The 26,720-nt window shown below is 43.0% G+C and overlaps 1 protein-coding gene across 2 annotated transcripts in view; it reads left to right on the top strand.

Annotated features, from left to right (window-relative positions):
- The window catches only part of CHN2 (chimerin 2), a 265,760-nt gene that overhangs the window by 217,502 nt on the left and 21,538 nt on the right, over positions 1 to 26,720 (top strand). For both annotated transcript variants that reach the window (XM_081079749.1, XM_081079748.1), the window contains one exon: positions 15,476 to 15,553. In XM_081079749.1, coding sequence (XP_080935875.1) covers positions 15,476 to 15,553 — 78 coding nt within the window. The remainder of the gene's footprint in view (positions 1 to 15,475; positions 15,554 to 26,720) is intronic.

Below are 26,720 nucleotides of genomic sequence, written 5' to 3'. Positions count from 1 at the left end.
GGATATATGTAGAATTTTTCAAACTTACATACTCGTAGAACAACTAGAGGTCCCTGATATTTTAGGGAACACCAGTTTGAAACCTGAGTGGATGGTGTAGAAGTGGGTCGGCATAAAATATGCTTTGTGTCCTATGAGTCGTCCAAGAACCATTGGCAAATAGGTATAAGTCTAAACCACCACAGCTGGATATGGTGGACTGTCTTTGAAAATGGTTACTCATACACCAAGGATGCCCTGGTGACTCCTGAAAGTAGCTGATGGTTTGTTTTTAGAAATGTGTCATCTGGTCCACAACTGTCCAAAACATCTGGTATATTACAGGAGCAAGGAGCTCCATCTGCTGCCAACACCCAGTCACATGTGCAGGGTGAGGAAGTTGAGAGTGAGTGAAGTTTCTGAACCCATTCAGATGTTCACAGGCTGCCCTGCTGCTGTTCACACACTCCCCAAGAGCCTGGAAGGTTCTTTCCTGAATACAATGCTGGAGCCCAGGACCAAAGCCATCAGCCATATTTCCATCCCAGGCCCGCTATGAGCTCCAATTTCTTCCTTCATTCTGTTTGTTTTTTTATAACTTCAGATCCTAATATACACCCCTCGTATCTTTTTCCTTCTGATATCATCAAAATATTTCAGGAGACAAGACAATGCCAAAAAAATTGAAATTGACACATCTTCATTGCTATCTCGTATTCACTTTGCCATGTGCCTCTGAAGAACGCCCATTCGTGATTCAAATACTTCCAGCCTAATTTAGCTCTCTGGTGATTCTGATCAAATTAAAATAACCATATGTTTTTTTAATTGTGGCAAGTCAGAAAAGAAAATTTTTTTCCTATATCACATAAAGTAAAAGTAGCCTGAAATTCAGTTGTCAACACCTTCCTAGAATTGGCCTTACTTTGAAAGCGTCACCAGCATAATCATTAAAGTTAATTTATTCATTAAATTATATATGCATACATACATATAAAATGAAGCCAGGCATGGATCTGAGCAATTTACAACTTACAACTTAAATTGCACATTTAATTATGAGGCACCTACTATTATTATCCACATTTCACATTTAAGGAAATGGGACATCACGAGGTTAAGTAACTTGGCATAAGGTCACCGAGCTGGGAAGAGCTGGAGCAGGAATTTGAACCCAGACAACTTAGCTCCAGAGTCTTTACTTTTAACCAGGAATTCTTAACAAATGAAAACCTCTCGCCATATTTAGAGTTTAATTGCCATTTCTATAACCATGGGGTTTGATAAGCACACAGCATTTTCAACTGAAATAGTACATGGCCCATTACAGCGTTTGCTTCTTACACAGCTCTTCAGGAGATGGGCTGGAAACCCTTAGTCATTGATAAAAATAAAAAATGGAGTCATATTTCATTTTTATTGTTATAAAAGTAGAGTAAAACAATGAAACTACAAAATATATAAGTTCTTTAAAATAGAAGCGCCTCTATCCCAAATCATTATTGAAATATTAGAAAATGTGAACTCTCATTGCTGTATTATACATGTTAAGATGTAATTTTCTGGGACTGAATAAAATTAATTAGAGAAAATCTATGTTATATGAAAATTATTTTTATTTTTTTATTTTTGGACTCTTACAAGCCATTTTATATATATATATATATATATATGTATATATATATATATATATCTACATATATATATGTAGATATATATATGTATGTAATAGAAGCAGTATTTTTGTTTTAATTTTTTTTTCTGTTTTTGTTTTTTTTTTAATTCAAATATCTTATTTATTTATTTTTAATTTATTAGTTTCAGGTGTACAAGACAAGGTAATATTTAGACGTTCATCATTTATATCCCTCTCACTGTGAACCCCCCTCCCCCCCTGTTTTAAAATTTTTATGTGTCTTGGCTAAAGGTCAAAATCTCTTTGGGATTTAACCTAAATCATGTTTTTACATGAAATAGTGTTCTCTCTTGCATTCGGAAAGATTTTAATTTATATTAATAAAGGCCATAAAATGGTATGTTTTAGGCTCCCCAGAGACTAATGTAGGAATCCTTCCTTAATACCTGCTGGATTAAGTTTTCGTTTCCAATAATGTTACTCACTTATTTTGCATCTCTGAGAGTTTCTTTAAATATATTATAGTTACGAGATCCAGACCACAGAAGATTCTAATGCTTTAGCTTTATCCAGTTTCTAGTTAAGTTTAAAACTTACCTAATTTTTCCTCCAAGGTAAAAACAACTTCCTAATATAAAACAAAACTGATGCAAATCAGGAAAAAAAAGTTATTTTTTTTCTCGGTGGCAAAATTTTGTTTTTTGTTCCTCATTCCAATTATAAAGGTAATATAACTAAAGGAATTTTGAAAAATAAAGAAAATATAGACCCTGGTCTATTTCCTTACAGTGACTTCTTATGCATAGAAATTTTTAAATATACTGGTAAACATAGTGCATTTATAATTTTGTATCCTTTTTCCACATAGCATATCACAGCCGTGTCACTGTACATTCATCAAAGACACCATTTTTGATTGCTGTATGAGTGCCATACTTCTTTGGCTATTTCCTGATGTTAGCACATGCACAATATACTTCATTTTTAATGTTAGAAACAATGCTGCTATGAATGCCGTTCTGTATTTAGGATCATTTCCTTAGGATAGATTCTTAGAAATCGAATTACAGAATCTTAAACGGTATTAATATTTTGAAACTCTTGATACATATGAGCAAATTACTTTCTGAGATGATTTTAACAAATATCCACTGTCTGGCAATTTCCTGCCTAGGTTTGATGTACTTTTTAATGACTAAGTGTGTGAGTGAGTGAGTGAGTGAGTGTGTGTGTGTGTGTGTGTGTGTGTGTGTGTGGCTTGTTGAACTTGTGCAGCCTGGGACAGCGTGGATATTGACCAGATCTGTTGTTACACAGTGGAAACAGCTTGGACCCCCGGTGCAAGGACCTGGCTTTTGTCCTGGCTCTACACCTAACTGACTGTGAGAACTTGGGCAACTAACTAACCTTTCTGCTCTTTGTAAAAAGGGGCGATTGGGCCCCACAAGACACATTCGTTTATTTATAAACCTTTGAGTGCTCTGTGGTTCTTGGTGCCAAAGAGATTAGAAAATTTCAATGTAGGGTTCTTTCTCAGGGTCTGACGCGTGGCTGGGGGACAAATACGTGGAGGCAGAATTGCATGGAGTGGAGGAGTGTGACCTATGGATGCCGCGGGGGTTGTGTTCACATGCTACGTATTAGTCATGCAAGCTCCAGTGCTAAGACCTCTCAGCTAAGAACTCTCTCAGCTTCTGTTTCCTCGTCTATGGATGGAATGGAGGTTACATTACCAGGTCACAGAAGTGTTGTGCAGATTCGATGAGAGAACGGTTAATCTGCCTGGCACAATATGTGCTCAATAATTGCTAGGGTCATTGTTTTCCATTTTGTTGCTGATGTGATTCTGATACATTCGGTAAGTTTTAAGTGGGGGGGAACACGTAGGCAGAGGCATAGCTTCAGCAAAGACTATCATGTGTTCAAAGACTGGGCCCTGAGCATTAAAAAAATCTGGGGGAGGGGGAAGAGGCACAGTTTATATGGGGGTCAGAGTCACAGGCCACGTCTAAGGAACATTTCAGTTCTACTAGGCTGTGGTGGCCACTGCACAGAGGTGGAATGGACCTCCCCCCCAACCCAGAATTTGGTTAGCTGTTGCCATTGATGATACCACATGTCTGTCAAGAAGACATGAAAACTTTTATCAGCCACATAATGAATGAGGCTTTCTGGGGAGAGCAAGACAGACTCCTGAGCAGGTCTGTAAAGTCTCGAGCGAGCATGGAGGGACAACTGGCTTAGGGTTTTATTGGAGTTTGGGGGTGGCACTGAGTGAGGCAGCCTGCACCAGCAGAGGCTGGCATGGTTTTGACTTCCCACTGGCACCAAGGGAGGGGCACACAGGCCTTCTGATCAACTAAGAGCTGTCAGCAGTCAAAGGCCAAAAATGGATGAGACTCTTTGCTACGTGGGCTATGGTTTTCTGATGGGCAAAGGAAACTCCAGTGGTTTTCTTCCTTTCATCAAAGTTGAAACAAACAGTCTTGCTGGTTTCCACCCCTCTTTGCTGTTTCAGTTGCTCTTTTCCCATTCTCTCTTAAAGCATGTACAATCGGGTTTTCCCTCACTACTCCTTGGAAACTGCTCCTGTCAAGGTGATCACTCACTTTCACGGTGCTAAAGCCTATGATTCTTTCTCATTCTCCATCATACCTGACCTGTCAGCAGTGCTAGGCACAATTGGCCATCCTTTCATTTGGCTTCCAGGAGATCAAACTTGCCTTCTCTTTCTCTTTGGCTAGTTCCTTCTCAATGTGCTGACCTCATAATGGTTTGAGTGTCCCAGGGCTCAGTTCTGTGGCCTCTGCTCTTCTCTGTCCCCACTCTCTCTCTTGTTCTAAATCCATCTCCCCAAAACAGCTCCCCGGAGTGTATCTGTGGCACCCAGCTATCCCTGGCACTGCAGGTTTCTATGTCCAACTGCTTATTCTATGTTTAATACACCCAAAATGGAGTACCTAACCTTCTGCCCCACTCTTGCCTCTCCCGTATCTCCTCCATCTACCTGTTTGCTCAGCACCCAAACTGCGCCCTTATCCTGGAGTTCTCTTCTTCTCTTGCGCTTTACATCCAACCCGTCAGCTAATCCTACAGACTCTACCTAGAAATGATATCCAGAATCTGACCACTCCTCGCCATCTCCACTGCTCCCTCTCTGGTCCAAGCCACTGTCTTCTTTGCATCTGAATTTCTGCAGGAGCCTGCTAACTGGACTCCCTGCGTCTATCTACCTTTGCCCTCCTACAGGAATGAACACAGTAGGCGGAGGGATACTTTTAACAAATAACTTAGATCGTACCCCATGCAGGTTCAAAGCTGGGCGGTGGCTATTCACATCTCTTAAAGTAGAAGTGGAAGTCTTTAGGCTCTCGGGAGGCCCTAGGTACTCCACGTCATTTCCCAGAACACCTCGGTCTAGCCCCCCTGATCTTTGCGATTGTCTAAACGTGCCAGCTTTGCTCCTGCCCAAAGCCTTTGCATGCACTGTCCCCTGTGCCTGGATGCTCTCCCTCCTGGTATCAGCATGGCTCTCACCCCATCACCTCCTGCCAGTCTTTACCCAAATATTGCCTTCTCAATGAGGCCTTTCCTGACCATCGTGTTTTAGATTGCATTCTCCCTCCCCATAACTCTATCCTATAGAGTTAGTGTGTCTTCCCAACACACAAATATCCTTGCTTTATTTTTCTTCATGGCCCTTATCACTTTCTAGAAGGATATATAATGTACTAATTGGTTTTGTTTATTGTCTGATCTCCCAGAGAGCAGAGATTTTTATCTGTTACTCCATCTCGTTGACTTAAAATAGCATTTGATATATAATTGATGCTTAATAAATATTTGCTGAACAAGGGAAGGAAGGAAGGAAGGAAGGAAGGAAGGAAGGAAGGAAGGAAGGAAGGAAGGAAGGAAGGAAGGAAGGAAGGAAGGAAAGAAGGAAGGAAGGAAAGAAGGAAGGAAGGAATGGTGTCAGGGATTATTTTGTTTGGGTGATCATTCACTATAAAAAGCACAGAACTGTATTTGAGGGTTATTTGTGTGTGTGTTTTGGTGGTTTTTTTGTTTTGTCTTTAGCATGAAATTTTGAAAAACCATTTAATAGGTGTCTCTGTCGTTTGCAATGTGGGACAGTTTGTATGCAGAAAACAGCTAGTTAATTTGATTTTTTTTCTTTCAGTAAAGGTGCCTCTTATTCTCACTGCTAAGCAAAGAACTTGTAGAATGGTAGCTTGAGGCTGTGTTTGGTACATTCTGCTCTGCAGATTGCCAAGAAAACATAATTCAGCAAACTTACAGCCTCTGGCAGAGATTTCCCAGGCTCAACTGAGTGAGCAATAGTGACAGGGATGGGGTAAGAGAGAAATACACGTGGTTCTACAATACAGTTGGGCACCTTAAACCAAGAATGGAGCATTTTTGGCTTCTGTAAAATGTAGGGGCCCCTACTTCTTGGCCAGAGGTGGGGAGACACATGACAGCAAGGAAACTACAAAGAAAAGGAGGTAAATACGTAATAGGGGAAGAGAGAACCAGAGGGCAAAAAGGAAATCAGCAGCTGGGAGCTGTGTGATAGCCACGGCTCCCTTCACACGTGCACTGTTTCCTTGGGTCTTAGTTTTACAAAAGTTTGCCTATTGTAAAACAAACGGTCCATTCTCTCAAAAATAACCCTGCCATACTTTTTTGTACTCAGCATTTGAGAAATTTGATTAAGATTTTTCAAGTTCTTATTTAAGGAAATGGATGACGACACTCGGCTCTAAAAGTTTGTGTGTTTTTTTCCCCTCTTTCAAAAACTGCACAGAAAAACAAAACAACAAAAAAAGCAAATGCGTGAGATGCTTAATGCAACCTAAAATGTCTTTTCCTATAACGTGACGTATTTTTTGTTTCTACATGTAAGGGCCCTGTGAGAAACATCAGCAATTAGCCCCAATTGTTGACGTCAGTCTCAATACAAGAGCTGGAGGAAGAGTCTGAGAAGGACGTCAGTTGTAATACTGACAGTCAATCGACCCAAGAAGCATCAGATTATTTATTTGCTTCGAAACAGTCATTTGGTCCATTTTAGAAACCACACAAGCCCTTCAGTTTGGGGTGAACGCTGAATGTTGGGAATAAAGGGAAATGAGTCGTAAGAGAAGCAGCGAGACTGGTCCTCCCACCCTTTTGTGTTTCTGGATTGAGAGTGGACATCTGTCCCCAGAGAACAATTACAGTGGCAGCTGGACATGTTGTGTCATCAGAGATAAAAGCCTCTCCTCCTCAGACCAGAACGCAGCAGGTTTGGAGGTCACCAGGAGATTTAGGAATCCGCCAGATCAGGCATCCATACCTGATGCTTTGATGGACACAGATCAAGCCAGGGATTATTCAGCCTTAACTAGCGCTTCGGTGGGAAGGATGGCAGGGTCCCACCCTAGTCGCTCTCACTTCTTTAGCCATCATGGGAATGAGTTTGCAGTTCAGTCATATCTCTTTGTCATCCTCCTTCTCTTTCAGGACCGAAAACCACAAGCAAATACTATAGCAAACACAAACAAGGCAGTTTTTAGGGGGAACAAGCAAGATTTACTTGGCAGTATAAGGAAGAATCCAGACTACATAGGATCAAACAGGCCGGGCCTAGTAACATTGATAAGAACAACACTCCTTTGATTATCATTCAGCAATTTGGGCTTATTTACTTGATGTTTATACTTTTTTCAATTGCCAAGGTAAATGGAAAGCCAGATCTGGATGCCACAGCAAGAGCATAATGAAAATCTCGCTGCCCCTCTCTCCAATATATATATTTTCAGACGCTGAAATAATGGGTTGTAAGCATACACTCAGTATACCCATATCCAGCCGTTAAAAATATTGAAGTATGACCCACAGAGAGTGAAAAGAAAAGGAAAAAAACCACAGATTTCCCACCACTGCTCTGAGTTGAATGAATGCCTGCAGCATTTTACTGTCTCTGGCAGCATCTAATGTTTTGTGGCTTTGGGGAAATCAGGGGAAATCAGCCCAGACTCATCACCCAACCCCAGAACCCCAGTATTATGGGGGATGGGAAGTGAGGGACTAAGAAAAAGGCATGACCACGCTGCCTCTTTGTAAAAGTAGAAGTCCTTTTGATGGAAGGCAAGGGAAACAGAAAGGCTGCAATAAAAAAGCAGGTACGTTTATTTTTCAGGTGACCCATCTTTCGTGAGTGCCATGCTCGTCTTGGCCTCATGCTCTTCCCTGGAGAGAGAGTTACTACAAGAACTGTGGGGAGGGCGCCTTTTTAAAAGTTTGTCAAAAGTCCTTTGGGAACCTGTGTCAGTGGGCTCTTAATAGGCATCACCGCTGACTTGCTCCAACCGGAATGCCAGCGATTTCCATGGAGAGACAACCGGGAGACCTGGCTCTAGGCCCCAGAACACGCTGGTGAGGACCTCGTGTCCTCGTTTGTCAGATGCGAATGACACCACTCTGCCTGCTTCATAGAGGAAAGAGATCGTATCGTATCATTTACTCCACAAATATAATATGCTACTTTTATGTTATTCTAGTCCCAAACCTGGCCACCTCCCCAAGGGCCTGCCTCTGGGACAGAGTCCCCCTGTTTCCAGTCCCCAGGTATGTGATAACCTGGTCTAAAGGAAACCCCGAAGGGCATGGCCTGTGGATTTTATATCAGAGATTCACAAGAATAAACTGACAAGACGATAGCTAATGATGATAATAAACTCCACCGGAGTCCTTTGACCTCAGGAGAGTTTTTAGCCATGGACCTCATTCATTCAGCAAAATTTAGTAAGCACCTACTCTGTGGCAGGTCTGAGGTGTGACACTGGGCTCTTAATTATGACCCACGCACACACAGCATCTGAGCTCATAAAGTTAGCAGCCTAGTGGGAGTCATAGATAATAATTTAAAAATCATACTGCTAAGTTATTGCTATAAAGTCTCAAGGTGATCGGAGGAAAGGGATGAGACACTGGAAAGACGAGAGGAGCCAGAACACACAGACCCCTGGAGGCCATGGTATGGAGTTTTGCCTTTAGCTTAAGACTCTGTGGAGGTTTTCAGTGGCATGCTGGGAGGTAGGGGTGGCGTGGACATGAGTAGAAAAGCACGATCACATTTTGTGTTTGAAAGGGGATCGATTCCTTTGCGGGCATGGGGGATGTTCAGTATCACCAATGTCACGTTTCCGTCTTCTCTAACAGTCCCTCTGAATTGAAGCCCTTGAGATTATTACTGGGGCTCTCAATGCTAGGAACACATTAGAATCCCTGGGAGGATGTTTTTAACACCCAGGGCCCATCCCCAGAAGTTTGGATTTAGTTGGTCTGGGGTGGGTGGTGCTTGAGCAAGGTGTTTATTTGTTTGTTGGCCCCCAGGCAATCACGCTAATGATCTCAAGGTTGAGACCCACAGGTTCAAGTGGAAAGCACAAAACAGGGGTCCTTAAAGTGGGGTCCCTGGACCAGCAGCATCAGTGTCACCTGGAATTGGTCCAGCATCCAGATTCTTGGGGCTGATCTCACACTGACCGAGCCAGAGACCCCAGGCCTGGGGCCCAGCAGTCTGTGTTTAAACAAGCCTTCGGGGGGTCGTGAGGCCAGCCCGAGTGTGAGAAGCACTAGCCCTAGAGGGTTGCAGCCCAGAGACCCTGGAGTCTGGATCTGGTTCTAGACCTAGTTCTAGTCTAGCCCTGCGAGGAGGGTGTTGGGAGTGGGGATGCAAATCATTGAACTTTTCTCATCTTCTCTCACCTTCTCTTCACCTGTATACAGAGCAGGTGGGATTAGATGAGCTCAGAGGTTACCTATGATGTTCAAACCTATTATCTGGACACACTAAATCTAACAAAGGTTTTTAAATGTTCTTTTAGAAGTTTATGTCTTTACATAGTGGAACCAAAACATAATCCTTGTAGGAAGCTCAAAAGATACAGAAAATAAGAAAATAAATGTCAATTAAAATTGCTCCACCCAGAGATGACTGTTGCCTTATCTTCAACAGTTTGATGTGTGGGAGATAATGTGGTCTGTTTTCTTCTCTTTTCTGTGTGCATCTACTTACAAAACTGGAACTCAGACTATATGTGGTTCAGGGGCCCACTTTGTCACCTAACATTATATTAGGGGCATATCACTTCATCATTAAAAGTGATTTGAATCATCTTTGGTTTCGTCTATATAATATTCTATTACCTGTTTTTACCATAATTTATTTAACCTGTCCCATATCTTGGATGTTTAAGCCTTTTCTCATTTCTTGTTGTTATTTTTATGATGACTATCTGTCTATTATCTATCTGTCTATCTATGTGTCCATCTAATTCTTTGTCCAAAGACCTTCTTAACAGAACCCTAGAAATAGAATCATCAGATCATTGCACCTGAGACATTGGATGCATTAGGGAAATAATTGTTTCCCCAGACGAGCCACTTCATACAGACGTCAGCAGTATACTCGAGAGCGCACATAACACCTTTGTCAGCACTACGAATGTTGACTTTCATTCCATATATTGCCACGAGGCAGCAAATGCCCACAGCTGCAGGGTAGTGTTTGTAGCAGGGGTATTTTTGGGGCTTTCAACAGCTACGGGGAGCTCAGACTCAAGAGACAGAAGCGAGAGAAACCCCAGCAGCACAAGGACTAGGGCGGGAATAGTGGGGAAACATTAGCTTGGGGCGAATGACGACATGTTCAATGAGTCCTCTTTAAAACCCAGAACTGGAATTTACTTGAAGTCTGCAGAAGAACTGTAGGTTGATGGTCAATCACTTTTTCTGGAAATTGGTACTAATAAGGCAGAATGTCATCGTCCACAGAGGTGGGCCTGCCCGAGCCAGGCAGAGAAGGGACCATTGGTTCAATGAACTTCTGAGGTCCCCTCTGGGCTTTTGATGCTAGGTTACTAAAGTCAGCACAGAGGGAAGGGTGTTCCTCTTTCTCCCACCAACCCCATTTCCTGGGCAATTTACCTGTATGCAGTCACTCCAACCGGCTTTGTTTTCCTGTGTCTTCCTGCCCACTGACCCATCATTGGCTGTTTGTCTTCACCTGACAACCTTGCACTGCCTTCTTGTTTTCTGGTTCTTTCTTGGATTCAGGATCCTAATCACAGAGAGAAAGAACAGTGAGAGGCCGTAGAAAATAGAATCCCAACCCTTATTTATAAAAGAGGAAAAGGGAAGTGGTGAGCTTATTGCACCATTTATTTATAGCCCCACCTACTTCCCAAAGTAACTTAAGCAGTGCCTACTTTGGAAGAGGTGCCGTGGAGAACAAGTCTCCTTTTTCAGAACCAGACCAGGAAACACCAGTCCTGTGAGTTGCTAACAGGTTAACAATGGGGAAAAGGGTAATTCTGGCATCTAACCCCTGAGTATTTTTTAATGTGAACATTATTTAGATGAGAGGAAGTTTAGAGGGTGGTTAAAAGCATCAGTTTAGTGTATAACCCAAAGAACTGAAAACAAGTGTTCAAACAAAAGCTTGTTCAAGAATGTTCTTAGCAGCACTCCTCGAAGTAGGCAAAAGACAAAACAACCCAAATTTCCATCAGCTGATGAATGGATGAACAAAATGTATCCTATTGCTAACAATGGATTATCATTCAGCAATAAAAAGCAATGAACTAACTACTTATCCATGCTACCACATGGATGGACCTTGAAAACATGATAAGTAAAAGAAGCCAGACACAGAAGGCTATATGTTGCATGATTCCACTTATATGAAATATTCAGAATAGGCAAATCCAGAGATAGGAAGTGGATTGGTGGCTGGCAGAGTCTGGAGGGAGAGAGGAATGATGAACGACTGCTTAATAGGTATGGGGTTTTATTTTGGATGATGGGAATGTCCTGGAAGTAGGTAGAGGTAATGATGAATGCACTTAATGCCACTGAATTGCTGAATTGTGTATTTTTAAATGGTTAAAATGGTAAATTCTATGTTATGTGTATTTTACTACAATAAAAAAAATAAAGAAACTTGTTCTTGGAGGCTGGGGGTGGAGTGAGGGTAGAAGCATAGACCTGGTTAGTCGTGCTTGGGTTCTAATCTCAGCTCTACCATTTACATCTGTGTGACCTTGGGCAAGTCACTTAAACCCTCATTTCCCATTTCCTCATCTGTAGAGTGGGGATAATTATAATAGTACCTACCTCAAAGGGTTATAATCTTAAATGAGTCAGTATATGTAAAGTTCATAATGTGTTGCCTGGCATATAAAAAGCATGCTATAAATATTTGTGGTACTCATCTAATCCAGGTATTCTCAACTGCAGGCAGTTTTGCCTCAGAGGAAAGATTTGGCAATGTCTGGGGAAATTTTTGATTATCACAGGAAGGGAACTCTACTGGCATCTAATGAGTGGAAGCCAGGGACACTGCTAAACATCTCACAACAAAGAATTATCTGGTCCCAAATGTCAATAGTTCCAAAATTGAGAAGCTCCGATTTAAACTGCGTGTGTAGGGAAGTGTGCTTCATCTAATGAATGTATAGATAACAATAGGTCAGATAGGAAATTTTGTTAGAAAAAGATGGTCAGCAAAAGTATTCAGCGTCCACGTGTCTAAGAACATGTGTTAGTTTTTGTGGGGGAGATAGAAGGAGCCAAGGCACTGTCCTTGAGACGCTTGGCTAAAAAAGAGTTCCGTGTGATGGAGTTCTTTAAGAGGGAAGTTTGCACCATAACACATCTGTAATCATTTTTCCCTTTAATAGGGGGTGATCTGGGGTCACCCACTCCCCTCACAGTAATGCTCCTCAATCCCAACACTTCTGTAAGGACACATCTGAAGTGAACACTGTGCAGTTCCTTCACAAGTCTCAATGTGTCTTGTGTTTGGGTAAATTCTATGGAGCAAATATCTGAAAAAGAAATCACTGTCACCAATAGAAATAAAAATTACTTGTTACAAGTAAAGGCATAGGCACAAGAGAAAATATTAAATCCCCTTGTATTCACCCGCCTGTATACCAAGAGGAAAAGGAGACCCTTTTGCCCACTTTCCATTGAAAGAGTTATTGTATCGGATCCTAAAGACGTGTAGCCGTGGAATTAGCCTAGTTCAGATCACAGAATCCATTCTTACACAGAATGGCTCACCATCAAAAGTTTCTTGATTTGCTGGCAGTAAAGGTTTGAGAATAGACCCTTCTTTCTCCTCTCTGTCTTTTTTGCCTTTAGGCTAAGGATTCGAAGCCTTTCCAGGGTATACCACACTTTCACTCAACCTCTGTGAGTGGCAGTTGTCCTTTAGGATGGGGCAGTGGGAAGAAGGGCTAAGGAGTCTGGCGGAGCCCATCACAAGGGCAGACCCCCAGACGTTCAGGTCCTTGGAAGCTAATGCATGGCAGTGAGTGATCGTAGGATGGGGCAGGAGACTCCACCCCATACGGTCACCTTTCACACCTCCCTCCACAACTCTAGCTTCCCATATGTGCAGGTACTTTCTAGCAACTTCTATTTGTTATCTACTATGGTGAGGAATTTTGTTAGACACTTTTATGGGGAAACAAAGGTGAATTAGACGTAGAGCATGTCACTGTGACCTCTCAAGATGGCAGAGGTATAGGACCTATTATAAATCACTCTAAGAAAGGCATAAGTGCTATAGGAAAACTAGAAAAAACACTATGGGATTTCAGAGGAGAGAGTTTGCTTCCAATGGGGAGCTCGGAGAAGTCTTTTTGGAGAGGGTGGCATTTGAGTTAGAATGTGAATGTTGGTGAAATGTGAACATGTTGAAATGATGCTGGAATATGCTAAAGGACAGAAGAAGCTACTGAAGTGAGAAGGTGAGAGTGTCGGAGAAGAGGTTTTGGAGGATCTGTCAAAGGGGGAATGTAGGGAAGTAGATGAGCTGGATTGATTGGGAGGAGCTCATGAAAAACCCGCAATGCCAGAACATGGTGAAGTCATGGAGAATCCCTGACATTTTCTGGGCAGGTGGAGTGGTGACTGGACTAAGAATACTGTTGTGCGGCTGTGTGTAAGGTGTACTAGAAAGTTATGAAGGGTCTGAGTTAGTGGGGCACACACGGTAAGGAGGGGAAGACTTGGCCAATATTTCAGATAAAGCGTTTGTCAGGATGTGTTGGAGGATGTGACTCCACACTGGCTTTCTCAGGTACCAGGATGTGGTGTCCAGGAGCGTGGGTGCCGGACGCTTAAACCAGCTGCATGTCCCTGGGTAAATTGCTTCACCTCTTGGTGCCTCAGTATCTTCATCTGAAAAATGGGTTTGAAAGCCTTATTCCTCATACACATGAGCTGCAATTAAATGAGTAAGTGCATTCTTATTGAGCACAGTATGACTTTATCAGTATCGTCTGGCACGACGTTTTGTGTTCAGTAGCTCAGTGGAAAAATTGGCTCTTATTATTGGAGGTAACAAGAGGATGAAATGGGAGGATGCGCTTCTGAACCAAGTTGGAATGATAGTGATTGCCAGGAATAAAGAATTACACAAGGAAAAGACTGATCTTGTGTGACTCTCCACAAGGCTGCGTGGAGGGGCTGGAATAGGAGACCACGTGTCAGTAGAGGACGGGATGAACTTCATGGTTCAGCCATCCACGTTCCTCTTGCTTTCTAGTTGCAAAGGCATTGATGTTACTGTCTGGTGTTTGCTGCATTAAACTTTGCGAGCAGATCAGGAGCATGCTCAAGATGGAATGATTTCTCCTTTCTATTAATGGAGAGACCCGCGACCAAAAATCTATGGTCCCAGGGGAGACCATCAAACAGACAATGCTTTTGTAAGAGCAAGGAGGGTATTGGGCTTGTGCACTCACAGAATGAACATTGAAGATGTTTCATGTCAAAGAAGAATAACTTTGATGTTTTGGTTTGAATTAAGGAATGTTGCCCGTGTGGGTTATGGGGGGTTGTCTGTATTTGGCGCGGAGACAAAGGATGGGAGTTGGGGGATAGTACCCTAAAATAAGACATCCTACCTCTTATTTTGAAATTTTGGCTGTACGACTCAGAGCTGACATGTTATGCTCTTCTCCTATGCCCCATTCGGGGCTCAGACTGTTCTAATTTAATGCATGCATAAGAATAAAAATTAAGCTTCAAGGGCTGGAGCAGATTTTTTTTTAAAAAAAGAGACTCGGGCTGTATCCCTATAAGATTAAACAGTCATCGGGGTTTAAAGGTTTAATCTGCTGGAATTCAGCCCAGGATGGGGTTCAGAGCCCCAAAATAATTGGATGCAGTCTCAGGCTTTGAACATCAGATGTGTGTGTGTGTGTGTGTGTGTGTGTGTGTGTGTGTGTGTGTGTGTGTGTGTGTGACATGTGCTAGCGAACAGGAGAGGTCTCTCCTTGGCAGTACGCTGTGGCAGGAGGCATAAAGCTGCCTGCCCCTGCCTCCCCCATTGATTCCTCACTGGCTGGCTGGATGCAGCAGTCTGGGGTGCCGTGCGCATGAATGTGTGCTATTGTTCCAGGCACACGTCGGGCTTAAGACATAGCACAAAACAGGCCCGTCCTTATTCAGATGCAGAGCCCCCTCCATCCCTCAGACGGGCCCTTGCAGGTCACATGCCGGAGGCCTCTGCAGACAGGACACAGCTGCCTCAATCTGCTGCCTAACATTAGCTGCCTTTCGACAACCCTGACAGCCCTGAGCGTCCCAGGCTCCCCAGGGGAAACTGGAAAGATCTGGGGTCCAGGCATTATGTTCTCCGAGGAACTGTGGCTGGAAAATGAGAAAAAGTGTGCTGTGGCTCGGAAACCGAAGCAGGGCAGGAAGCGCCAGGAGCTGCTGGCCGTGGCCTTGGGGGTGAAGGTGGGAATCACAAGCTTTCTTTGGCCTCCTCTCAAACTCTTTGCCTGTCCACAGATCTCCTCCCTGGTCCGAAGGGCCGCCCTCACACAGAGTGACAACCACTTCAACTATGAGAAGACACACAACTTCAAGGTAAGCCAGCCTCTCGTCCTTTCTCCAGTTATAAAAGGGCAGGTGGACAAGGGTAGGTTATGGTTTCCATCTGGCCTTGCATTGTAAACTAATGAGACAGCAGATGCCTTTGCTTTCCACATTTAGCTACTTGCTTTGTATCAGGTCACACTGGAGACCTCAGAAAGCGATTTGCTTGATGCCGATGCCTAGAAAACACCTATACGTGTGTTAACGTCGTTCTAGAGAATTGGACCCATTTCCCCTTCAGATTCCCAGGTCCAGTGAAAGGAAAACAGAGCATGCCCAATCGGTGGCATTTAGAGATCCTCTCGTGACTGCACAGCAGTACTTTTCCACTCAGAGCAGCAGTAAGAATCATTGCTATCTCTGAGCAAGTGAAAACAGTTGCCCGTTTCACATTCTGTTTTGTCTTTTGTTTTCAGGGATGCTAACTCCCTTGGTGTATGTGTAGACAGCTGTGAAAGCGGATGACAGGAGATACCATCCAGTAGCTTTTGTTTATGCTCTGGGTGCAGGGAGCACCATGCTGCCTCGCCAGCCTCCCTTCGCTCACTGCCTTGACCCTGCTCACCAGACCAAACAAAAAGATACGGAAAGTTGGTGGGAGTTTAAGTGGATTTTCCAACATGTATTTATAAACTGGAACTACTGCTATCTTCATTTCAGACCAGCACTGGTGGAAACGTCCTGCCATCAGAAATATATGGCTTATTTCCTTTGCCCTAATGTGTTTTCCAAGAAGGGCTGGGAGGAGATGCTGGTGCCAAATGGCCTGTCTTGAGATGCTTTTGTGTGGAGGAGAGAGAGGACAGAGTGAGAGGTTTTATTCTAGAAAATGGGCTGACAGTTTGGAAGTTGGAGAGTGCGGAGATGAAGGATCCAGGACGAAAAGAAAAGGCAGGGGCAGCAATTTGTGAATTGCCTTCTTTTTTTCAACTCCTGTTTCCTTTAGGGCCAGCTGCCGAAGTGACTGTTGGAACTAGATAGTCCTTTGTCAGAGGTGACCAGGGACACCTGGTTTATTCAGCTGCTTTCTGATCCCTCAGAAGGACACGTGTGTGTTTATTAAATATACATGTGTGTTAGTTTGGTCTTGTTTGCCCTGCTTCTGTATTTAGAAAGCAAGCAGCTCAGGCATGTGCATGCTATAATTGAACAGAAGAATGGAGCCATCGAGCCCTCCATTTTTAGCGTGAGGATGAAGAATTGCTTTATGTAGGTCCTTATCTATGACTGACTTTATGTAGGTCCTTATCTATAACTTCTCCCATTACCGGAAAGTGACAGGTCTAATTTGGGGCATAAAAAGCCTTTATACTTTTCTCTTTCTTGTTGTCTACATTTACCCTCATTAATTATGGGTTTGCCTTGAGAAAGTGTTTTTTCTAACTTTGGGCAGAAATCCTGATCCTTTGCACCCTTGGATACACAACCATGGATGGGAGGATGGATCTTCTTGGATTTGCAAATTATTTTCCTTCCTCTTAATTCCAATTCTTCTGGTTGTAAGGTACAACTGGGACGGTGCCTTACTGTGATACGTGTTTGCATGGGTCAGCTTCCTTCTATATACACTGTGCCTGAGCGTGTGTGAAAAACACACGTGCAGATTTAGTTGGTGGATACTTTCTAGACTCGTTTCAGTTTTCTTAGCTCTGAATGGGAAATGAAGACCTTTAAAAAAAAAAGATACCTGAATCTTATTTTCTTAAACAGTACTGTTGCTAACACGACCTTCATTATTTACCACTGAAAAACACCCACAGCTTTTTAAATGTTTGCTTAAAAAGTCAATATCTATTTGGTGTGATCGCTTCTAACTTATAGCTGTAGAGAAGCAAAAGCAGAGAACAGACAAGTTGTTAGAGAGGCCACACCAACCAGACAGCAGCATTTCTCTCCTGCGTTTTAAATAGACACCTTTGAGACATAGCAGAGACTTGCGTGGCTGTGTCAGTTGATTGTGGCTTTACGAATGACTGGCTGGGGTGGGAAGGGTGGCTCCCTCTCTCATTCCTTGCCTCTCCCACCCTCATTCAGCCCTCTCCTCACCCCTAACCTACTATCTTTGGAAGACCCTTCGCAAACCAGGCCCCTGCTATAAATAGAGCAGTGGGTTTCTAGTAACACGACACTGAACTATACTAAAGAAAGAAAACTCTTATCACAGTGCCCTGCCATCTGCTTGGAATTCGTGTAAAATTAAGACATAAAACACAAAGCTTTATTTATGTTGACTTCCAGTAGGCTTTGTCCTGAAATTGTCTTCATTTGTAATTCTGGTTATTATTTGAGGGTGTTCTGTGTATAGCATAGGGTAAGCGTGCAGTAAAAGGAAAAAATAATCCCATTTTCATGCTGATAAATCAGCCGAGAGGCTTCCTGCCAGAGACTCAATCTGCCAGTTGATCTTAATGACACCCCACAATAAGATTTTTTTTTGCCCCAGTCAGGACTGTTCCCCCAGGTAAAAAGCCCTCTCCTGGGTTTCTTGCAGGTACTTCATCAAGAGGAATGACTAGAAACCCCCAACACCACAGGGAACTCCTGCTCCATTCTCTCAGAAGGACCCTAGTCACTGCTCTTGAGTGCGTTATCTACTGTCCTTACCTTGGAAAGTGTGTCTTGGAAAAGCCAAAATTCAGCTCTGGGAACAAAATCTTTCGGAAGCAAATTAATGCAATCATTTATGCGCCTCATTTCATGCAATCATTATGTACTTTTCCACACTGTATGCAGAAACAATTGTGGCCAATTTAAATCCATAATTCTCTGGGGTTACCTGCATATCCTAGACACTGAAAGGTATTTGTTGAAGGAATGATGAGATTAACAGGTCTCCTCTCTAAAATGGAAGCTGTTTGATGAACAGAAAAAAAATCACTTCCTTATTTAACTCTTATTTCATCTGCATCTCTGCTTATCTAGTTGACTTAATGGAATAAGGCACTCTCCTATAAATGCAATAGCTCTCTTTTAGAGGGTCTACCCTGATAACACCTTGTGGCTGAGCTCGAAAACCTTCAGGCCAGTCAACCCCAGAGCGCCGACAATCTGGATGACTATCCTTCCTTCCCCACTTAGCACAGTGATGGGGGAGCTGTGGCCAGCTTGGTACTCCTGGCCACGACTTGATCTTTGGCGAAGAATTTAGTTCTCCCAGCCTCAATTTCCTCATCTGTAAAATGGGAGTGTTGTAGAGTTTAAAGAATACCTGTAAATCGCCTATGGCCTCTGGCACCCAGTAGGGTTAGCTTCTATTATTTATTTTTCACCCTTTGTGTCTCTCATTTCCCTCGAGTGTTTATATTTATCTTTCTCTGTCTATGTATTTCTTACTTTCCACCCTCACTTCTTCACGCCCATCTTTCTTTTTTCTGTCATGGCTTTCTTTCTCTCTCAACCAGATATAATAGAAAGATGAAAAAGCATTCTGGACAGTGCAAATGACAGGAGTGGAAACCTAGAGTCAGAAATCAGCCAGGAGAGAGCAGGGTGCAGGGAAGAGAGCACCTGAGACAGAGATGCTCATTTCACATCTACATAATCAACCGGGAGAGGCCAGATCATGGCCGAAGGGTGGCCTTGGGCATTGTTTCCACTCAAACTCCACAGTCTGTGTGTGTGTACATCACTGGCTCCTTCTACCAGATTCTCTCCATGTACCCAGGCATCTATACTCCCTGTGTGGAGTATGGATGGAGAGCAGAGATCCAGAAAGTTCTACATGTTGGAGGGCAAACCACTCTAGCCCCACCTTACTCCATGTTCCCCATGCCCCCCATCCAGCGTCCAACCCTTTCCCAGACCCTGCCAGCTTTCCTTTTCTCCACAGCACTGCTCACCAGTAGATATTTACCTGTGTGTTTGCCCTTCCCTTACCAGATGGAAACACTCTCCCCGTCCCGACCCTACGAAGGCATGGGGCAGGGATTTTTGTCTCTTTTTACTTCCTGCAGAATCCTGTGTCAAGAACAGGTCCTGGCCCAGAGCAGGCTGTCAGTAAATATTGGTCGAAAGCATGTGTAGCGGATATCTCATGGCCTCAGGGCCATACCTACCTCTGATGGCACTGTCCCCACCCCTCAGGTAGCCTCATCCATGGCTTGTTGCACTGTTAGTTATGCTTCAGTCCTTCCAGGTAATGGGCCCTTGCCAGGGTCAACAAACCTCACCCAAGAGATGGAGACTGTATCAGAGTGTGTGGGGCCAGCTCTCACTCCCCATTTGGCCAAAGGGTCTGGCACTGCAGAGCTGCCCAGTGTCTTACACATGGGGAAGCTGGGCTGGGGTCGGGGGTACACACTTGTCCCGCGTTCCTCCTCTTCTCTCAGCTTCTTTTGTGGTGACTCTCAAAAGCGGCCTGCCTGGACAAAAGTTAAATGGTTGCCCAGCTTACCTGTTTATGTCCCTCACTCTTCATAGACCGAGGCTGCCACAGAAGTATCCTGTCAACATAGTACACCACGTGTCCCTGTGTGCTCAGGTATCATGCTCCTTCTAGCACATAAGACCCTAGGGGGCAGGACTACACATTTCGGAGGCTGAGAGGGTGTCCTGGGGCCCCTGCTAGGACACCTGTCTAGGGGATGGCAGCACCACTACCGCCCACTGTGGGTTTGTGGCTCACTTACGGTTTCTGTGCCTATCATTGGTTTGCACTCTTATCAGTCTCGTGGTCACGTCTTTGGAATGAGCCACTTGCTTCATATAGGCAAATTGCTCTCTTTTCCCCATCCTTCTTGACCTCATAAAAATTGTTAGCCCTTTGTCCCCAGTCGTTTGCCTGTCTTGCATTCGCACAGACAGAAATCAACTTCAGAAATGGTTGTGGGTTCTATTTTGTTTCTTTTGTTTTATAATCAGAAAAGGCTGTTTGGGCAGAAACAAATCTGGAACAACTCAAAGGAAAGTCAAACTTCATTGCTTTGAATATAAAATGAGAGCCTCAAAGTGGGACTAGAATAAACAGGCTTGCAAATACGGGGCTTTATGAAAAAAAGATGGTTCCTGCTCCCAAAGTGCTAAGAAGAGTCATTTCTTATCTACCCCCTACTGTAGCCTGATTCCACCGTTAGAATTGTTAGAAACTTCTTATTTTCAAGTAATAGAACCCCCAGAAACTGTCTTCAGCTAAATGAGAGGCTATAATACAGGAGGGTCTCATAGAGCCCCCAGGGACTGTTAGAACTCAGGCAGGGGTGGAAACAGGAACTGGGAGAGCGCTTGGACCCACTTCCTCCTCGTCTTCCCCCTCCGTCCCTCCTTTTCTGTCTTCCATCTTCTCTCTCCCTTCCCCACTCCATCTTTTATTCTCTCCCTCCCTCCCCACCACTTCTTTGCTCTCTGCTCTCTGAGTATCAGCCTGATCATTCTCTCCCTGCACAAAAATATCAGTCCATATGGTCTGCAGACACTGTGGCTGATGAGAACTCCCTGGATTATATGTCACAAGACCAGCCACAAAATCCAGTTCCAAATTTGCACAGAGAGACTCGGAATAGCCTGACTTGGACCAGGTGTCTGTCGTGCTCAGGTAACTCCAGCCATGGAGCTCCCCCCTAGAAACCTGCAGATGGGGCTACAGGATACCTGGGAGTGAGCAATGCCCAGGTTATGTGTGAAAGAAAGAAATCCTGGATAGACAGCCTGCAGTCGTCAGCTATAATCCTCTCCTTCTTGTTCTGAAGAATTCCCCTTCAAGTCTCACATCAAAGTCCAACTCTTACCACTGGATTCTGTTTGAAGTGAATCATGAAGCTACTCTGAGCCTAGATATTATGATTAATATTAATATCTGCAAGCCTAGGCATTCCGCAGCACAAGTCAGTCTTACCGTCTGTCTGGGTATAAGAAAGCCTCTCTTCTTTTGCTTCTGTGTGTTGTGAAGTGTACCCATCGCTGCTGTGCCATTTGGGAGCCAGGACTAGCCCTCAGCAAAACTGGGAAGTAAATGAGGTTTGTCTCTGGCCAACTCTCCACCCTCGACCGGGGGATGGTTTCTCTTGCCCCCACCCCATGGTCCTGTCTGCCGAGTTACCCATCGGACCACCCTGCTAAGACCTGGCCGCCCTAGGTTCTAGAGCTTAGCTTCTCCTTCTCCACCCCATTCTTCCAGGCTTTGCATTCTGCTGATAGCCTACATATTACCATTAATTTAAAGTATCACCTGTTTCCTGACAAACTGACCTGGCGTGCTGGAAAGCCCTCTCTTCTGTGATTCGCCACGATTTACTATTGCTCCACAAGCAGTCTCTGCTCAATTTGAAAAGGGCTTGTTCTGAAAATGACAGTTAAGTTAACTTGGTGGCTATGTTTTAAATGGGTCCTCCTGAGACCAAGAGCACAATGTCTTTATCCGGTGGAATGTCACTCATTGCCGCGTTTTCTCACGAGTAAGGAAGCAATTTTGGGGCAAGGGTTCTCACATAGGCGAGTGCCTTCTCTGCCTGCCAGGCTCTGATGTAAAGCTTCTCTTAGACCTCCTTGGCTTGTTTGTATGTAAATATTGGCGCACTGTCATTGTAAATCCTTTACAAATAAGCAAAGCCTGGTGGAAAGGGAAGAGCCTTTGACAGCAAACCCAGCAGGGACTCCTTGTTTCCGCCACACACCAGGGAGTGGCTTGGCCAAGCTGTCCCACAAATGTACACCATCTATTAAGAAGTCTGACCCATATTAAGTGCTTAGCTGTTATTAATTTTATAGTAGGTTTGTTTTATTCCCAAAGACATATCATTCAAAGGGACTATTCTAAATGACAAAATGGCTGATTCTGGCCTGTTAAGTCCAGAGAAATACTCCTTTTGTGTTTTGTGAGGAGGGAAAAAAAAAGCACCAGTGATCACTGTTCATATTAGTTGGGTATTTTTGAAAGTTCTAATAAGAAGAAACTGTTTAGACATTTATTTTTTATTCAGCAAATATGGGCTGAGGGCCGATTATGTGCCAGGCACTGCCAGGTGCACGTACTGACATAAGAATATGAACTCTTCCTCTACTGGTGGCTTTCAACCACAGTGTTTAGCACCCCGGGGGACATTTGGCCACGTCTGGAGACATTCCTGACTCTCACGGCTGAGTTTGCTAATGGCATCTCGCAGAGACCAGAGATGCTGCTAAATATCCTCCCACAACAAGGACGAGTCACCACCTAAAAGAGTTTTCTGGTCCCAAGGACAATAGGGCCAAGGTTGAGAAAACTTGCAACAGACAACAGGGGGCCCCTAGAGGGTTTTGAGCAGGGAAGTATCAAAAAAGTTTTGGTGCTGATGCCCTCATATACCTGAGAGGAAGTTAGCTACTCCAAGAAGATGTCGCCTCATGCAATGGGGAGATTCCCAAAAAGCTACGTGGCACTCAGTGTCTTCGAAATTAAACCATATTTTAAATGCACTAGAGCAGCTGCTGAATAGACAGAGTTGGTGGGTGGTCAGCGGTACCGCAGTTGAGGCAGACACCAGCCCCCTGCAGCTTCTGCTCAGGAAAACCCAGAGTCATGTGACACAGACTGAGTGATTCCACTGTGCTATTTGTCTCAGCTTAAAAGGTTCACTTCAAGGTCAGTATTTCATCTGATCTTGCAAGGAGGAAGAGTCCCAGGTTTAACCTAATTTCTCACAGGAGTTCAATGTCACATGATTCTGCAAAATGCAATAGATTATAGGAAAAACCCTGGACTGACATCAGGACACCAAGGGCTACTGACCACAGACAAGCTGCCTGTCCTCCAGCTCCTCAGGTGCCTCTGGAAGAAAGCTGGTACTAGGTGACTCCCCAAATCCAGTGTCTTGTGCCAGACCCAGGACGTGATCTTAGCCACCTCCTGCTCCTCCTCTATGTACACAGAGCAGCTAAGAAAAAAATTGCCTTCAACACAAGGAGTCCTTTTCAAATCAAAGTAAAAGAATATATTTCTCGTTTGTAACAAACAATAAACATGATAAACTGAAGTGATTTGGTTTTAGTCTAGAGCGGTGATTCTCTACCAGGGTCACTGTGTCCGCAGGGGCACCTTTGGCCATGTCTACAGACATTGGTGACGGTTCCAGCTGAGGAGTGCTACCCGCATTGAGGGAGAGAGGCCAGGAAGGCTGCTAAACATCCTCCAATGCGCGGAGATTTACCCATGTTCATAGGGCCAAGTCTGAAAATCCCTGATGTATACTGATAAGAAAAAGCACAATTTCTCAACTGTAGCATATCATAAATAGCAATTTCTGCTTCTTACAATCTGGAACCTGGTTGAGCTGATTAGACACCAGGGCAGTGTCCCCATTGACCCATGAAAACATACTTGTTATGAAACCACCAGGGAATACTGCCTTCCAGATTCAGCAAATGTGAGACAAATAACATCCGGCTCCTTTAGAAAAAGACTCAAGTCAGGGGATACTCGCTAAACGCCGGAGCTTTCTCTTAACAATTCTTCTTGCTCTTGTTTTTATGAAATGGCCATTCCTGGGCGATTTGTCAAACATACCTTTATCTTCTGCAATATCATCTTTTTCTGTTTGGTGTGGTTTTTGAATTCCAGGCAGACCGTGCTTAGTATAATGGTCTTGGACAGACATTCTTCCTGTCTGGGGTAGTTTCTTCCTGTCTGGGGTATTTTTGTTACTGCCCTAACGTTTGTAAAATATTCTTTTTTCGGAAAAGATAGTCTTGAAAATCAATACACTTCAGAGAATGGAAAAAGCTGATGAGTGACTTTTCCAGATATATGGGGGCATTTCACTGGGGGAGCTGACCTAATAACTCAACCCGAAATAAAACGGGCTCAGAGCGAGTACCCTCGCATTTACAGGTAGCCTACTGTCTAGAGTTTGTTCTTGTGGACCCAAAAGAAAATTGAGCAATATGTCATCCATGAAAATAAACAGTGGCCCATCACATGGAGGAAATTAGGCAGCAGTCCTAAAATAATGTTTAACTAACTTTATGCTCCCCTCTGTCACCATTTTGTTGGATTTCTGTGAGAATGTGTATTTGTGGGGACACTCAGAGCTATTTGCTATTCAGATATGTCTGCCTGCAAGTGTTTGGCTGGAGAAATAAGATTAAAGGCAGTGGGGTGCACTGATGAGAAAGGATGTGGGTAAGGATGGGTGGGGCTAATACGCATTAAACGCAATTTTGATATGTTTATTTTTTTTAAATATTGGCAAAAAGTGAAATTTTAGAAAATCCATGAGTAGCTTATCCTGCATTTCCAGAGCATTCGATAGACCAGATTCTATTTGGTCAATGTGTAGTAAACATTGTAGCTCCTCTCCTAATTTCTAAATACTGAATTTTCATATTTACCCCAAGGTGTGGAGATATTTTCCATGTGATTTCTTCATCCACTAGAGATGTTCCAGAGCAGAATTTAGTCACTTCTTTTTTTGCATAACCTACTAAAAAAGAATGGCATTAAAAAACCAAGCCCACCTTCATTGGATTTTGGCTGTGCTCTTTCCCCTTCTTGGAATGTTCTTCCCAAGTACTCTGCCTCCCCAGTGAACACCATCATTTCCCCACCAGCTCAGTTTTTCTCAGTGTGAACTCCTATTCATCCTTCAAAACCCAGTTCAAATATCACTTTCCCCCAGACTACTCAGGAAGAATTTCTTATTCTCGCCACAATGCTGCCATAGGATAATTATTTACGTTGCCTATTTATTCTTGTAGATGAGATCCTTGAGTGCAGGGAGGTCTGTGCTCCTCTGATCTATTTGACCTTGTATAAATATACAAATAAGTCCTTAAATAAGGACTAGTACAATACCAGGTTCAAACTAGGCAATCAGCATGTAAGGGTTGAATAAATGAGTGAATGATGAATGAGTGAGTGGATAGGTGGGTGAAATATGAAATAATTCATCTCTCTGACATCCTTCCCCCACTAATGTGTAATGCCATTTCTGAGCTATAGCAAGCCTCCATATATGTGTGACTTGGTTTCTGACCTTTCCACTCTGATACACTGGTCTGTTTGTCCTGCGTGGTCTTTCACATTTTCGTTACTATAGAAGTCTTGATATATGGTTGGATGTGTTTTCCTACATTTCTTCTACTTATTCAGAATTGTCGTGGCTATTCTTTTCAGCTCTATTCTTCAATATAGATTTTACAATCATCTTGTCAAGTTCTGTGAAAGGCACCATGGAGATTTTTATTAAATTTGCATTGGATTTATAGATTCATTAGGAGGATAACACATATTTATAATACTGGGTATGCCATACATGAATATAGAATATCTCCTTATTTATGTCCTTAATGTCTTTTATTTAATTATTTTCTAATTGTTTTAGATTTTTGCTCCCCTTGTGGAGTCTTTCATCTTTATTACTTAATAAAATGAGTTATTACTTATGTATAGCAATGCTACTGATTTCATTTTGCTCTTTTATTAAGCAAACTTGATGACCTTGGTTATTCTCCATCATATATTGTATTTCTTGGTCTTGTTTTATTATGCTGGCTAAACTCTGAGGAATAAAGCTCATGAGAAGCATTTGTAGCAGGTAGCCTTATCTTTTTGCTGACTTTAAAGGAAATTATTCTAATGTTTCATCTTTAAATATGATGTTTATTATGTGTGTAACATAGATACCCTTAATCAACTATTTTTAGGATCGTTCCCCCTACTCCTAGTATGTTAAGTGCTACTATTATAAATGAATGTTGAATTTTATTGATTGTTTATATTCTAATTTTTGAAATGATTGTGTGTTTTCTCTCATTTTGTTACTGTGGTGAATTCTAGAAATATGTTTCCTACTTTAAATCCCTGAAAGAAACCCTCCTTGATCAGGACATTTTTTAAATAGAATGCTACGTTCAGTAGGATCCTTTTTTTTTTTTTTTTTAAGGATTTTTGCACTTATGTTCATAATTGAAATTGACCTATAATTTTACTTTCATGTACTATTCTTGTATGGTTTTTGAGTCAAGATTATATTAGCTTCATAAAGCAAATTGTGGAGTTTTTCTTCTCCCCATTCCCACCCCCCACCTCCGCTCTGGAGCAGTCTGGCTAGATATAATTTGTTTCTTACAAATTTGTTTCTTACAGATTTTATTAAAACTTAATAAAATCATTTGGGATCACTGACTATTTGAGGGTAGATGTTTTGCTGCAGATTCAATTATTTAATAGATATAATTGAATTTAGTT

This window comes from Rhinolophus hipposideros, assembly GCF_964194185.1.
Source record: "Rhinolophus hipposideros genome assembly, chromosome: 18".
NCBI lineage: Eukaryota > Metazoa > Chordata > Mammalia > Chiroptera > Rhinolophidae > Rhinolophus > Rhinolophus hipposideros.
This window is presented reverse-complemented; position numbering and strand designations above follow the sequence as displayed.